At 46.5% G+C, this 16,686-nt stretch overlaps 1 protein-coding gene across 1 annotated transcript in view; it reads left to right on the forward strand.

The window, feature by feature from the left end:
- Nucleotides 1–16,686, forward strand: part of LOC119660144 (cadherin-23-like) — a 189,542-nt gene that overhangs the window by 125,148 nt on the left and 47,708 nt on the right. The window contains exon 13 of the mRNA XM_038068544.1: nucleotides 1,319–1,544. Within this exon, the coding sequence (XP_037924472.1) occupies nucleotides 1,319–1,544 (226 nt within the window). The remainder of the gene's footprint in view (nucleotides 1–1,318; nucleotides 1,545–16,686) is intronic.

Consider the following 16,686-nt stretch of genomic DNA (forward strand, 5'->3'; position numbering starts at 1 on the left):
TTGGTCGTCGGCTTCAATAGCAAGAACAGCCCAGAAGAGTTTTTCTTCTAGGATAAATCAAAGAGATGGTCAACCAAATGGCCAATTCTAGAATATGCGAAAATTCCTGCCCCAATTACAAACAAGTCGGGAAACCAAGCGCGGGATGCTTGAGGTATGAAAGGTTTCATGTACTTCTTATATAAAAATATTTAAATGTGCATTTGCCCCAGTATCTAGCACATAATGTATATGCATATATTATATGAGAAGATTCACTTTCACATACTACTGACATTCAAAGTCTTAGAATTTCACTGGGGCGACAACTTTGACGTATTATAAATTTGTGAGTGATTGTGCGATTCTTACCAAACTTAGCAATGTTATGTTTAATATTATATCCCATATTCATGATTCTGGAATTACTTAAGTGGAGTTTTGCGGCCAGTTACTAAAAATTACAGTTATATACTATTATTACCATTATTGGAACAGATATAGGAGGTATTTCAGAACCTAGGCACCGTATACTGCCAGCTTCTTAACTTTTTTCAGATATTTCTCTTGAGTAGGTTCTGAGAATGGGACCGTGAAAAAATGACCAATTTTCGCCCTCCCTCCTTGTGCAGTATATGTCAGGAATGATACCAGCTTTGAAAAGTACTAGTCGAGACCTTTCATTTGATACCCCACATGACTATATTTGGTGGAAAAAAAATTATACCCCCCTATGAATGTATGGAGACCCCACCCCTCTTAAATTCCACTTTGAATGATGTTACTCACTCTAATTTGGTGTGGATCGGTGTAACTGTTTCTGAGAAAAATGCGTGTGACAGACAGGCAGGTTGTGCGTAAAATAAAACCTTATTAAAACCGGTTTACTGTTTGCTTTTGTGATTGTCTGTCTGCCTGTCGAAATGGTTCTGCTCGGAAATGATGATGATAATGGTGAGAATCTGAGAACACAATTCAGATACAATTTTCGATTTTTATCTCAAGATGCAATATGTGGATTAACATCACCAACGAAAATGATGCAGCACAACATACTACATTTCAGGATCAGATACCGAACGGAAATTAAATCTGAAAAGCTTTCGTCCGTTGGATGATTTTCGCAGACAATAAGAACACAAGACAACAAACGTCCTATATATCTATCAAATACCCACAAGAAGAAAAATAAGCTAATTTCCATCAACCTAAAAATGATTTCTTAAACATTCAGAGAGAAAAATCAAATTTTTATTCACAATTTTCCACAGATATATTATCCTATCTTTCACAAGTCATTGTTATTCTTGTTTTCTCATTCAGCATTTTATTATTCTAGACATGAAATCGTAGGAGGCCTAGCGAATATTTCTATCTCAGAAGATGGAGTTTTAACAACAACTGCAGACGATGTATTTGATTATGAACGACAAACTGAAGTTATTATCCAAATTAAGGCAACAGATACGCTACAAGTAGATCCAGAGGATAAGCTGAACACCGCCTTTACCCAATTAAACATAAACGTCGTAGATGTGAATGACGAAACACCTGAAATTAGAATGGTAAGGTCCTAGTTTATCTCTGGAGTAACTTTAGTCTATTTAAATTTTTCGGTAATTGTGAACGTCTTCCTTAATATCTAAGCCTTTGAAAAGAACCAAGATTATCTGGAGAGAAACCAGAGTTGTACGGAGAAAACTTGGGTCCGGGGTGAAAATGGTGTGGTTCGCATTGACTTTGATTAGTAGAGTTGAAAACCAATCCATTTGTTTATAAACTTTATTTTGGTCCTTGCGGAGTATCAGTCTTCGGAAGATATTCCTGTCATCCCTATTGTCAACTTAAACATCCGTGCATATCTGTCTGTGGATCTCCGTATTCCTCCCTCGAATTGCATCCTATTCATTATATCATGAAGGTAATCCCCTTCGTGTTTACATCAAGCCTATCTTCAGCCTTTCATCTACTGTAGAAATTTGCATATTTCTGCCATCAAATACTTAAATTCTCCCTGACTACCCTACCTATCCACCCTTAACATAATACGTTCTCTAATTTTTTCAGAATAACCACATCCTCCACTTGGTACTGATCAGTATTCCTGACAATCTCTTCCCTTTATTTCCTAGCTTTCAGATTCAAAGAGGAGAGTTTAATGGAGAGCTTTCATAAAATGCAGAACCAGCTTCCCTGGGTTCACTTGCCTTTCATTTATACCGTTTCTGCAGATAACCCAGGTAGTGGGTCTCGAACTTGACCCAGAAATGCCGCTGCAGTTTCTTGGTTGCCGAGAGATTTTCATTTAGGCCTCCCCCAACCGGAGGTGACAATAGGCCCATGTCTGGTTGGAGACTGAAGGCAGCCGTTTTATGTAGCGTTTCAGGCTTCCCACCACTGGTTCAAACAGCCTGCCAAAGTGACTGGCCCTCGGGGGGTTGTGATGCCACGTGATTCGATGCTGAGCCATTCTCTCCTCACATTCACTTGACAATTTTCCCCTAGCACTTTGGAGGCCCCGAATAAGTTTGTGCCATTGTCGTAGCGGCTGACCTCGCCGGCTTACGAACCTCTGAAACGCAGCCAAGATCCGCACAAAGCTCTAAATGTATCGCTTTAGTCGTCATACACACGAAAAATCACTATATAGACCTTCACAGATTTTGAAGTCCGTAAATTTGAGGCCTTTATTTATTTAGATCCGTTCCTATATTTTCGAAGACAGCAGATGGCCTGATTCGCTCAGGATGGAGATCGGCCACTTTCGGCATTAGAGTAGCTCCACACATTCGAACGCACCAAACGCATCCCCTAATCTACTTCTTCACCCTCTGCTGCAACGCTGGGATGTAATGACTTCCTCGCACGATAATCATTGTGGGCACTGTCCCACGATGTTGATGAACCTTATGAGCCTGTTGAATTACGAGGTCAGCTAGGTGGCATTTCCCGGGAATGATAAGGTGTTTCTGCTCAAGCAGGACGATTGCCTGCTCTAATCTTCCTCCCACCCGGAGAATCCTGGATACCTCGTCGATAAAGGGACTTAGCGTGTCCAGCCAAGCACTTAATCTCTTTATCGACGAGGTATCCAGGATTCTCCGGCTGGTGGAAAAAGGGAAAAATTTAAACATATGAGCCAAGTAGATTCTTGGCCGTCTCAATGATAACATTTTTCAGGTGGTTGTAAAGATCATGTCCATTTACGTTGTCGAGTTCATCATTGTGCTTTCAGTCCAGTCCGAAGCTCCTTTTATGGCTTCGTAACAACTTTTTTTCCATGTAGGGTTGTCACCCGTACCCAACCGCCGACCTAGAGGACCAGTTCGTTCCTCAGGGATCGTCAACGATCCTTCATGGGTCGTTTACGATACGGGGAGTGGCATCCCCAGGTGCCCGAGCAAGTAGTTCTGACCCCCTAGCTGGCATAATACTTGCGTCCTAGGTAGTAGCCTCGAGAAAGTTTCTCGGTGAAGAGCGAACTGCTAATGACCGATACACGCCGGAACACACTGGGAGTCCCCGGAGCCGTCGACAACTCCCTGTCGACGTCGATTGGGTGATGTGAGCCTAGCTCTGCCAAGGTGGTAGTTGTGGCGTGTATCAGGAGCCAGACCCTTCGGGACCCTGGTTGGGTAGCGTGCATTGAACCGGTGTTAGTAGACCGCGTTGCCCCGAGCGAGCGCTGATCCGTCCGTGAATTCCGGGATCAGCTAAGCGTAGGTCAGGTCTCAGGGAACTGGGGTAGGGGCTGTGTCCCCGAGGGTATACCCGTTCCTGACTATTGCGGCCCGCTCCCTTGCACACGATGCGCTTATAAACAACTCAAATGGAGAATAAAAACGAACGAAACGAAGAGATAGTGGAAATGGAGAGTGAGCTGGCTGCGTTTATTCGCAGCACGAAAATGCGCCGTTCGCCCCAGCGCCCAGCGAAGGACGCAACAAGGGCTGAAATACCCGACGAGGCATCGGGACGTACAGACGGAGAGAAAGACTCGGAAACTGATGCGGCACCTGCAACACAGATAGAAACTCAGACCAGACCCAGACAGATACAGCACAGTGCTGTAATTGGGGAAAGAGGCACAGTGGAAACTGCCGAAACTAATAAAATGGTTTCGAATAAAAGCCGAGTGGAAGGACTGTCGATTACTCTGGCGCAAGCGGAAGAGGAAAGATTTATTAAAAAATGCACGGCAGTTGTGAAGCACATGCGATCTTCGACGTTCCTTCTGAAAAACGTCGGTAAGGGGGTGAAAAACGGGCTAATGGAACTGGAAGAGCTCCTGGACAGGATCTCATACTATAGGCGAACATGGAAAGTAAGACAAAATCCGCAGGAAGCAGAAACAACCGCACTTCCCGAGGAGAGCACCACGAGTACCAAACGGATCGCTGACAGCCCATTGCAGAGCGAACTTGGTAAAAAACGAAAGGAGGAAGGGACATCTGAAGGAGACTTCACTCAGGTACTCTCCAGGGCTGAAAAGAAGAAGGCGAAGAGGATCAAAAGACAACAACACGTCGCGCCATCAGAAAAGCCTCTGCCTAAAACTAAGGCGGACACGAAGGACGGAGTGCCAAAAGAGAAGGTGGGGAGACGAAGGAGGACTAGACCGCCAGCTTTGCTTATTAAGCCGACGGAAGGCAAGACTTTTACGGAAGTCCTCAGCGAAATCCGTTACAAAATCAAACCCGAAGACAACGGAGCGGAGGTGTCTTCCATACGTAAAACAAAGGGTGGTGGAGTCTTAGTCGAACTAGGCCCAAAGACTATAAATAAAGTCACGTTCTGTGAAGCAGTCAAGGGGCTTATAGGAGAAAAAGCTTTGGTTTCTAGCCTGGAACCCATGTGTGCTTTAGAAATACGAGACCTTGACTGTCTCACGGAAAAGAACGAGGTATAAGAGGCCATCAAACGCGAATGCCCGGAGGTAACCAATGTCCGGATTGGTATCACCTCCGCAAACTTACGAGGCCGAGATGTTTGGATTATGGGCACACATCTGCAAACTGTCGGGGACCTGACAGAAGGGCAACATGCCGTAAATGCGGTCAGGATGGCCATAAAGCGAACAGCTGCAATGAAAAGGAAAGCTGCGTCCTATGCAGGGACCGTGGCGCGATTGATGAGAGCATTGCGCACACTGCGGGATCGGGGCGGTGTCCAGTTTCCAGAGCAGAACTGGAAAGAGCTAGGATACGGTCAACATGATTCGCATCCTACAAATCAATATGCACCGGAGTGCAACCGCTCACGAGTTGCTAGCGCAGTTCGCTGCGGAGACCAAAGCTGATTTAGTACTCATCAGTGAGCAGTACCGAAACAAGGGCCCAGTTTCATGGCACCCAGACATATCAGGTACCGCTGCCATCTGGGTTCGGGCCGCCACCCTCCTGGGGGTTCTTGCCCAAGGCCGAGGGGACGGCTTTGTTTGGATTCGGTGTTCAGGGATAACGTTTTTTAGTGTCTATCTTACGCCGAATGAGACGATGCCGGACTTTCGTCGGAGACTTGAGGCTTTGGAGGACGCTATCTTAAGCACGGATGGGCGGATCCTGGTCGGAGGTGACTTCAATGCTAAGGCACTTGAATGGGGCATGCCTCACACAGATTCCAGAGGGAAACGAATTCTGGAAATGGCGGCGAGAACAGGACTGGTAGTTCTAAACACCGGATCCACCCCAACGTTCCGGCGCCCGGGCTGCGAAGGAAGCATTCCAGACGTAACCTCCGCATCGGAATCACTGGTGTCGCTGGTGGACGGGTGGCGAGTTCTGGAAGACTTTTCGGCAAGTGACCACCAATACATTGCTTTCGAAGTGGTGGACACAAACTCTCGGTGTGCGCCACCCCAGCGATCTTTCTGTGTATGGAACGTCGCGAAAGTGAACACCGGGAAGTTTGTCGAAACTCTGGGAACAGGTGGGGCCACGCTGAAGGGTACTCCTGGGGGCGGTGGCGCCGCTGCTGACACTGTCGTAAATTCAGTTATGAACCTGATAATGACGGTCTGCGGAGCCTCCATGCCCAGGAAGACATCGAGGCGCGGCAAACCTTCCATGTATTGGTAGACAGTGGAAATCGCAGAGCTCCGGAAGGAATGTCACAGGCTCCGCCGCTTAACACAACGTCTAGGCGACCGGGAGGAGGCATGTACCATAATACACATCAGCCAAAAGGAGACTCCGCAGCGCAATAAACAAGAGCAAAGCTCGCTGCTGGCAAGATCTGATCGACGAGGTGAATGGGGATCCGTGGGGACTCGGTTACAAACTTGTAACCCCAAAAATCGAGGCTCTGCGGAAACCCTGTTCACTTAAGGCCAAGCAGATGGACCGCATTATGAGGGCACTCTTCCCCGCACACCCCGTATGGGATGGTGACGTCGGCGCGGAGAGCGCAGAGGACTATCCACTTTTCTCTGTAAAAGAGTTGGAACAGGAAGTCCTCTCTATGAAAAACAAGAAGGCGCCAGGACCCGATGGTATTCCAGCAGAGGTGTACAAACTGGTATTCCAACACCGGCCAGACCTACTGCTACTACTACGGCGCATTCAACGCTTGCCTGAAAGAGGGCATTTTCCCTACTCGTTGGAAAGTTGCGAGGCTTGCGCTGATCCCTAAAGGGAAAGGCGATCCCGAACTGCCGTCTTCATACCGCCCACTACGTATGCTTGATACTGCTGGGAAAGTGCTCGAAAAGCTTATCAGAAGTAGACTCGCTGAAGCGATACGCGCTGCCGGAGATTTATCTCCCCGGCAGTTTGGTTTTAGGGCAGGGAGATCGACAATTGATGCTGTCATGCAGGTCGTGAACGCCGTTCGACGAGCAGAGGCACATAGCCGCCGAACTCGACGGGTGGTGCTCCTTGTAACGCTTGACGTCAGAAACGCCTTCAATTCCGTAAGATGGAAAGACATTCTAGGCACAATAGACAATACCTTCAACGTGCCGAACTATCTCTTACGGATTTTGAGGGACTATCTGACGAACCGCTCCCTGCTCTATGAAACACTAGAGGGTCAAAGGTGGATGGAGGTCACGTCGGGTGTAGCACAGGGATCCATCCTAGGGCCGGACCTCTGGAACGCTACCTATGACAGTCTGCTTAAACTCGACATGCCAGAAGAGTCGCGCCTGGTCGGCTACGCAGATGATGTCGCAGCGCTTGTTGCTGGACGCACTGTCGAACAGGCGCAAAGCAGACTCGGCATATTGATGCGACGGGTAAGCGGATGGATGACTACTCATGGTTTCAACCTTGCACTGGAAAAAACCGAAGTAGTCATCCTGACTAAGAAGAGAATTCCGACCCTGCGTCTCATATCGTTCGGCGAGTCGATAATCGAGTCAAACTCAGCGGTAAAGTACCTCGGGTTGACTCTTGACTCAAAGATGAGCTTTTCTGAGCAAATCCAAGCAGCAGCGAACAAGGCTGCGGCTGGAGTTTCGGCGTTAAGTAGGCTAATGGCAAACATTGGGGGTCCTACGTCTAGTAGGCGACGTCTCCTGATGAGCTCAACGCAGTCTGCCCTGCTCTACGGCGCAGAGGTATGGGCTGGCGCTCTTAACAAGGAGGTATATCGTAGACGCCTCGCGCAAGTACAGAGACGGGGAGCTTTACGGGTGGCATCTGCGTACCGCACAGTCTCTGAACCGGCCGTGATGGTGATCGCGGGAGTTATCCCCGTTGCCCTTCTTACTAGGGAGCGTCAGACCATACACAAGCGGAAGGGAGATGAGCCAAGGGAGGTGGCAACACACTCTAGACGAGTGGCAGCTCTCTTGGCAAAATGAAACTAGAGGCAGATGGACTGCGCGGCTCATCGGCAACTTAGGTGCGTGGCTGAATCGGAAGCATGGTGAGACTGACTATTTCCTTACCCAATTTTTAAGTGGGCATGGAAGTTTTCAGTCTTACCTGCACAAAATTGGAAAGGCGCGTTCTCCGGATTGTGTGTTTTGCAATGGAGTTGTGGACGATGCCCACCACACTTTTTTTTCTTGTGGAAGGTGGGATGGGGTTCGTCACCAGCTCTATTTAAACATAGGGGATCTCTCTCCAGACAACATTGTGGAAGAGATGCTGAGGACTGCTGACAGCTGGAACCGTGTTGCCCATTACGTTCGGGCCCTTCTCGTTGCTAAGAAGGTAGAACTCGACCGGTGGAGGAGCCGGATGGCAGGGGGTTCCTTGAACTGACAGTTCCCTTCCTCCTCTCCCCTCCCGTTGGTGAAAGGAATTGATTTGAAGGCTCCGCAAGGCGGGAGAGTTCGGGGGCTGGCCCGAAGTAATGTGATAAACGGTTCCAGGCTAGCTCTCTGACGATGGGGAGGTGTTTAGTTGGTAGTCCGACGACGTACCGAATCGGGAGTCCAACACTGTGTGCGTAAATGCATTCACCTACCCTACCCCAAAAAAAAAAAAAGGACCAGTTCGTACAATTTGTCTTCTCTGTCTGTAGCTTTTCGTTAAGAAAGAGCTCCCAGCGGCCACCACGGGGAGGTGGAGATGGGATTTGGTAGTAGACCTGTTGGTGTTGGTTCAGCAGGCGTTTCCCAGGTTTTATGCTCCATTGTGGGTATCAATCCACGTTTTACCCTGGGACCTATACTACCCTTTGACCACCTACATACATATGATGAAGCATTTCCTAGCATTGACTGAATGTTTTGCGTACTAAACCTACTAAAATTCGGCGCTGAATAGATAGAAATTATATTATTGCAATCTGGACTGAATTTAGGACTACATTTGAAATTCCCTTTTCACAAAGATCATCCACGAAAAAATGTCTTTAGATATTTGCGCTGCGTAACCATCTAAGTACACCAAGATGATCCGTCTGTTTACGGAATCTGCTGAAGGGAATTCTTTTATTTAGCTGATAATTAAGCCAATATATTTATGTTTATTGGGTATTTCTTGAATGATAACATTTCTTTGCTTTCATTAGAGTTACAACCATTGCCAATCCATACATAAACAACCAAATAAACTTAATAAAACTTGAAGCTTACGGACCATGTAATCTCGTAAAATATTCAACCCAATTTACTCCCCAACGTTGGGCATTTTGTTCCAGTTCACATCATTTATTCAATTGAAGTTTATCTTTCAACACATCTTTATTGAACTCGTCGGCTTACAGAATAACCGGATTCCCAATAAAATAATTTGAATTCTCTTGTCGTAGGGTAGGGTACGTAGCATATCCCAAATAGATACTTCGAATACAATCAATATAGATAGTGTATATCTATGTATCTATGTGTAGATGTCTAAACTATGCAAGGTTATCCTAACTTCCTTGTCTCCTGCCTCGATGGCATGCATAATGTGCAACAGATCCATCCATTGTCCTCAAGAGTAATTTCACAGAAAACCGAATCGTGATTTCGGTCTCCAGTAGGTAATTTAGCCACAATAGCTAATATTTAGATAAGAAAGCTAGTTTAAAGGAATAGACTTCAAAACATTTACTATCCGTATTTTATGGGGTGGGGGAAACCAGAAAGATAAGATAATATTATATTATCAGCGTACGAAAAGTAGTATATAGGATGTAGGGTCGGAAATATCTAAAAATCTTTAAGCCTTTAAACGTATTTAAAACTGCGAATTGTGATATTCCCATAAATAAACCATCAGCCTTACTCTCGGAAAAGGACACGTTCATCGATTTCAGTTGGAAAATGTCATAACAGAATGACAAAATCCAATAATCATACAAAAATATTTAATATCTCTCTCCAAATGGACTGAATCAGAATTGGTCACCAGTTTCTTGGAAAACCCGGCTTAAAAAAATAAAGTCTAAAATATGGAAATTAAAATATCTTGGAAAGTGTCACTCGTGGAAACCTGCTAAAAAGTCATTTTCCGGTATAGCCTTCAAAATGGGCCAAAATTCTCGTTAAAATTCTTCAATACTTTTTATAGGTATCCCTTGAGTGGTCTTTCCAGTTTGGGAAATAGCCAGAAGCTACACAGAGCTAAGTAAGGTAAATAAGGCGAAAAACCACACCAAAAATCGATGCAGTGCGAGACGTTGTCTTTTTCGAACAAATGGAGTGTTTTTGACACCGATGGTTACCATTCATCCCATAGTGGGGTATAGCGCGTAAATCAGACACACCTTCACGCCATCGCTCGCGGTTACCTGAAATGCACTTCAGCTCCCCCACGACTTTCCGAGGAGCTCGCACTCCTCCTCTACTGTTCTGCGCCAAGTGCTTTTGGGGCGACCAGTCGGTCATCTCAGCAGAGTAGATTCCAGTGCATGGCACAGCCCGCAATACAATTGCCACCCCTCCTTAATGTGTGACCTATCCACCGCCAAATCCATCTTCCTATCACATCTCATACGAGTGCCAAGCCTGTGCGTCAACCAAGTTCTTCGTTTAAGATAGGCCAGCGTACTCCGATGATGCGACGCAGACAGGTTTGACGAAAGCTTGGAGCTTTTGTGTAACTAGGTTCTACTCCCATATAGCAACACAGAAAGAACAGCAGTACAGAACAATCTCAACTTGATCTTAGTGTTGAGATTACTACATTTCCAGAGGCGGCGAAACGAAGGCGGATCTAGCATTGTTAATGCGTCGGGCAACATCTAGTTCGATACGGCGTTCACAGGTTTTAGCGAATCTGAGAACATTCTCCAGAGGCAGAGAGTAGGCAGATTCTTCATTGAAGAAAACCTTATCAAGGTGTCTTCGTCTGAGATTTGAGGGGGCCGGGCAGTTTCATGAAAAGTGTAGTGCCGTCTCCTTCTCCTCCTCACATTGGCTACACGGCCGAAACCACCACCTCAGTCTTTTCCATATGGTAACTTAAGGTTCAGTGTCCCGTTAAAAGCCCTACTAGGGTTTTCATGTCCCACTTCTTAAGGTATAACAAAAATGCCGCTCTAGCCACCCCAGGTTCTTTCAGAAGGATTTTTGCCCCCCGGCAAGAGTTCAAAATTTCTCCACTTATCTGCGTGAATCCTTGCAATTTCAGCCTTCCGAGTAGACTTAACAGTGGATGGCCAGATTCCAAAAGCTGGTTCTGGCCCCACCATTATGGATCAGCCTAGTCGAGATGTTTGGCGGACTATGCTTTTGACCTCACAGTCCTCCGAAATTTTACCTCGATGCAGTACGTGACATTTTGCACCATCATATGTCGCTCTGATAATGGCTATTAGTTTCTCCGGAATGCCCCTGCTTCGTAGAGCACTTCAGATACACTCCCTGTTCACGCTATCGAAAGTTCCACTGTGTTAAAATGATCAGTAGGGTGTTGATGTGGTCGATGCAGGAGGATCCCGAATGGAAACCAGCCTGCTCTCTGTCGATCAAGCCTTCGAGATGTTCCTTGACGCGTTCTAGGATCCTTCTTCTACCCTCGGAGAAGGGTCTCGGGTTCCCAAGATTTCCGTGCGTTAAGTTATGTTCCGCTTTTTCTAACTTCTGTTTCCACTTCAGTTCTCGAAGGTGTCGCTCGATCTGCTGTTTGATTTCCGGGTTCGCCGTATTCTCCCGGAGTAGATGCAGCATGCAGCTGTAGCAATTTTCAGCATCCCTTGGGGTGCCGCTCCACCTTCTCACTAACTAGTGTATTTTGTCCCACTGTGGGATTCCGGGCCCCATACTGGGCTAAAATAATAGATGTCCTTGGACGAGGTCCAGCCGCTGGGTATACCTTGGTCCTGGTCTAAAAGAGACTGGCAACTGTCCAGATATGCAGACGTTAACCGAATATATCGTCAACTGCTCCTCTAACCACAGAACGAGTCAGTTAGTTACAGGGCCCGACTCCTATTTGGGGACCACCCTAGATGGCTACCTGAGAAGAGTTTTCTCTGCTGGGAAACCAAGTAGTGCTTATACCGGCTGGAATTCGATAAATCTTTACAGAAATTAATAAAAATTGGGTGTACGATTGAGGCAGACCCCCCTTTTCGAAAGATGTTCGTTCTATGTTGAGTTTAAGGGGGTCCTCATACATGAAAAAAGGGGGTGTACAATTTTTTCACCGAATATAGTCATGTGAGATATCAAATGAAAGGTGTCGATTAGTACTTTTCGGAGCAGTTATTAGTTTTGACGTTGGTTGCAAAGGGTAGGAGTGCGAGGGTCCGTAAAGGGTCAATTATTTCAAGGACCTGTTCTCAGTAACTACCCAACCAATAAATTTGAAAAAAAATCGTGGTGGTCCGTGCATATAGTATCTAGGCCTCAAAATAGTCCCTGTTACAATACCTGCCCAAATAAATAATAGTGAATCATTATATTTTGAAAGCAGTTAATAGAAAAGTTATAATAGGTCAAATTTGCCCGTTTCGGGTCAAATGACTACTCCTTACGAGATAAAATGTCAGTAACAATTCGAAATGAATACCAGATATATTCACTACGAGCTATATATAAGTGAAACCATCGTGCAGGAAAATATTCTTCCATACCTGGACCGCCGGGCTTCTGGTTTTCGACTTGTTTCCACATGCGCTCCTGCAGTACTGTAAAATGTTCTTCTGGCATTTTACTATCCCATGGCAGCGTTCTGGAATGGAGCAGCCGCTTACGCATAGCTCCTCTCAGTACTTTGTCCTGTGTCAACGGCAAAACAATCGGTATCCGATCTAGGTCTACCTTAGTCAAGAACTCCAATTCGATATCTTTAAAAGCTGTGTAGCCGTCGCTCCATCTGAGGCGGAGTCCGCCATATCTTCTTTTTCCACCATAGAAAGTGCCCTTTTAAACTTTTCCGGCTGGATCATTCTCACCCCCAACCTATTGAACCGAGTTCTTCCCATAATGTCAATATTGTCAGCATAGGTCAGTAGAGGATTGTACCTCTTCACAATTACATCAGCATCACGGATCATTTTCCCCAGAGCCAGGTTATTATTATTATTATTCTGTTAAGGGAAAGTCGCACCGCGTCCTTGAAGAACTATTGCGCCCCTTTTACTGGTATAGAGGTTTCGTCCTCCTCCTCACAAAACCTGCAGGCAGTGTCCGTAGATATCCCTAGCTTCCCTAGGTGATAGTTCAACTGAAAATGACCAGTGAGAATTCCCACTATGATTCGGAGGTTCTTTTTGATGAGGTTTAAGCAATAATCCTTTGTGCGTATGGGTTCGTATCCCCCAATAAGCACCTTGGACTGCTCCATCCCTGGTAGGCCCGCGCAGTATAGTTCCCTCAACCGTTCCTCTTCATTTCTTAGATGCATAGCCATGGAATCGTTTGCGATTCCACAGAAGGGTTCTGGCTCGTGTAAACGCGTCCCTACTCCCTTCTTGGCTAGTTCATCCGCTGCCTCGTTGCCTTCCAACCCAGCATGGCCTAAAACCCAAAGTATCCAGACCTTGTTGAACGAGCCGAGTGTATTCAGTCTTTCAAGACATTCCCATACCAGTTTAGAGTTCACTTGGTTGGACCTAAGTTCCTTGATCGCTGCTTGGCTATCGGTGAGAATAGCGTTAAATTGTCGATGAGCCGCGCGATACTTCCACCCCTTGGTTCATTTTGCCAAGGGAATTACCACTCGGTAATGGGGTTCATCTGGTCGGTACTTAATATTCAGGACCTCCGCAGAGCCCCGATTTTCCCGGTGACGTTGTGACAAACGGCGGAGCTTATTACACTCCCTCCAGCAAATAGAAGACTTGGCACGACTGAAGCCCTTCTGGAGCATGGAAGTCTCACACGCTGTAGTTATCAGTATCAGCTGCAACGCTACCACCCCCGGGACGTCCTCGAGCGCGACTCTCCTCTCCCAAACCTTAAGGATAAGTTAATGAACCGCTTGATGTGTCCGGATAGTTGCGTGGTTAGAACACAAGGCAGTCGTACGGAAGGCCGCGTAGAATACCAATCGACTCAGCTGCGAAGGAGTATTTGAGTCAAATCAGGGTAATAATCTCGGGCGAGCGTAATGCTGACCACATTTCCTCCTACAGTGTACTGTAGTGTGCCGTTATGGTCTTGAATGAAGTGCTCTAACACACTTCAAGGCCCTGATCCAATATGGATCGTTGCGCCCATGATTATTATTGATGTAGTTGGTTGTCTCCACATTTAACCAATCCCAGCTGTATTTCCATCGCCTCCTGGCGACTTATAATTTTTAAGCCAATGAAATTCACGGACTGTTTCTTGGTGGTGGTAGCCTTTGTCTGTCGTTTTCAGCTAGTGGAACCTTCAGCTCGCTGATATTCTGGCTGTTGAACAGTTCGCCACAGAACTCAACCCATTGCTCCATACGGCCAAAAATCAGATTTCTCTCTTTGTCTGGGCAGAATGATCATCGAGTTGAGCTGAGTTGTTGGTAAAACCTGCGCACCTGGTGCGATTGCTTCCTGCGGTTCAAGTTTACAGACGTACCCAGGCGTTCTTTTGATATCTCTGAAGTAGCTTCTCCAGTTGACAAAGTTCGTGATAGATCTCTCAATCATTCCCCCTTTTTTGCGACTAAAGCTAAGTTTGGTCGAAGGGTAGTATAGGTCCCAGGGCGAAACGTGGATTGGTACCCACGATGGAGCATAAAACCTGCGAAATGCCTGCTGAACCAATACCAACAGCTCTACTACCAAACCCTATCTCCACCTCCACGTGGTGACCGCTGGGAGTTCTTTCTTAATGAAAAGCTACAGACGGAGAAGGATGCAGGCGAGTTTCCCGCATTTAAAATGAAACAAATTGTACCAATTGGTCCTTCAGGTTGGGGGTTCGGTAGGGCTGATAATCCTACACGAAAAACCGAAGTTACGAAGCCACAACAGGAGCCTCGGACTCGACTGACAATACAATGAACTCAGCAATGAAAACGGAATAACGATTTGGGGACTTTCTCTTGGAACGTGCGCTCCCTGTACAGACCGAATGCTGCTTAGCAGCTAGCTGACACCCTGTCGCAATATAAGGCTGATGTAACAGCGCTGCAAGAGGTGCGCTGAGCAGGGAGGGAGCGGGGGAGCCACTACACCATATATTATAGCGGCCATCCAGTAGACCATGTGCTTGGATTAGGTTTCTTAGTCACCTAAAAAATGAAACCTGCTATTATTGGCTTTGGAAATATAAGCGAGAGGCTATGCACTTTGCGTTTGCCGGGCAAATTTAGAAATATAAGCCTCATTAACGTTGACACCCCTACAGAGGAGGCTGCAGACTCGGAAAAGGATACCCTCTGCTAGGCAGTTGAGCGGACACTCGAAGCCTGTCCCAGGTATGATATCAGAATCACACTTGGAGATTTCAACAGTCAAATAGGGACGGAGCCCGTATTCGGCCGATACGTCGGCTCTCATAGCCGTATCGCAAGAAATAGTTGTTGGAATTACCTGGTTTGCGCGGAAAGCGATCCAGAATCATACGTGGGCCTCTCCAGACAGGATCACTTTCAACCAAACACTATCTCGTGGGCATGGTGCTCCGAGCTCAACACCAGCTACAATCCCTTCTGACAATCAGGTGAGAGTGAATACTGAAGCCATTCACGACATAGCCCTCCGCAATACCTATAAGAGGGAAATGGATTCCGCAATAACCGCAGTCAACAAAGATCCTGGAGGTGGAGCATCAACTAGCGATCTTCACAATCACCTGAAGAACGTTATCATAAATACCTCCACAAACATACTTGGCCCCAGCCCCAAAAAGAGTCGGAACGGCTGGTTTGACGATGAATGTAAGCTAGCAACGGAACGGAAGAATGCCGCATACCGAGTAATGTTACATTCTCAAAGAACGCGGGCACGCGCAGAGACTTATCACGAACTCCGTCGAGCGGAGAAGCGACTTCACAGACGGAAAAAGGAAGCCTGGGAGAACCAACAAGTCTGTGAACTAGAAAAGTACAGGGAGCAACCGCACCAGGTGCGGAAGTTTTACCAACAAGTCAGCAGGATGAAACCTTATACACCCCGATGCTCATCCTGCCGAGACAAAGAGGGAAATCTGTTTTCCGACAGAATGGGCATATTAGAGCGATGGGTTGAGTACTTTGATAAGCTACTGAACAACCAGAACATCGGCGAGTTGGAGGTCCCGCCAACTGAAAACGACGGACAAATACTGCCACCACCAAGTTTAGGAGAAACAGTCCGTGCAATTCATCGGCTAAAAAATCTTAAGTCGCCAGGAGCCGATGGAATTACAGCCGAATTGGTTAAATATGGGGGCGACCAGTTACACCAAGTGGTTCATCAACTTGTGCTCAAGGTATGGGACAGCGAATCAATGCCTGACGATTGGCAACGAGGCATTATCTGTCTCATACATAAAAAGGGAGATATCACGCAGTGCAGCAATTATACAGGTATCACGTTGCTGAGTACCATCTATAAGATATTCTCCACTATCTTGCTAGGCCGGATAGCCCCATAGGCCCAGAACATCATTGGCCCATACCAAAGAGGCTGCACTCCAGGCAAATCAGCAACATATCAGATTTTCTCTGTGCGGCAAGCGATGGAAAAACTGTTGGAATATGGACAACAGTTGCACCATCAGTTCATCGACTTTAAAGCCGCCTATGATAGCATAGTCAGGGTAAAACTATACACGGCCATGAGAGAATTCGGTATCCCGACGAAACTAATAAGACTGACTAGGCTGACCCTGACCAATGTGCGAGGCCAGATAAAAGCAGCAGGATCACTCTCAAGACCATTCGACATCAACAACGGTCTACGACAAGGGGA

Source organism: Hermetia illucens, chromosome 6, assembly GCF_905115235.1.
Source record: "Hermetia illucens chromosome 6, iHerIll2.2.curated.20191125, whole genome shotgun sequence".
Lineage (NCBI taxonomy): Eukaryota > Metazoa > Arthropoda > Insecta > Diptera > Stratiomyidae > Hermetia > Hermetia illucens.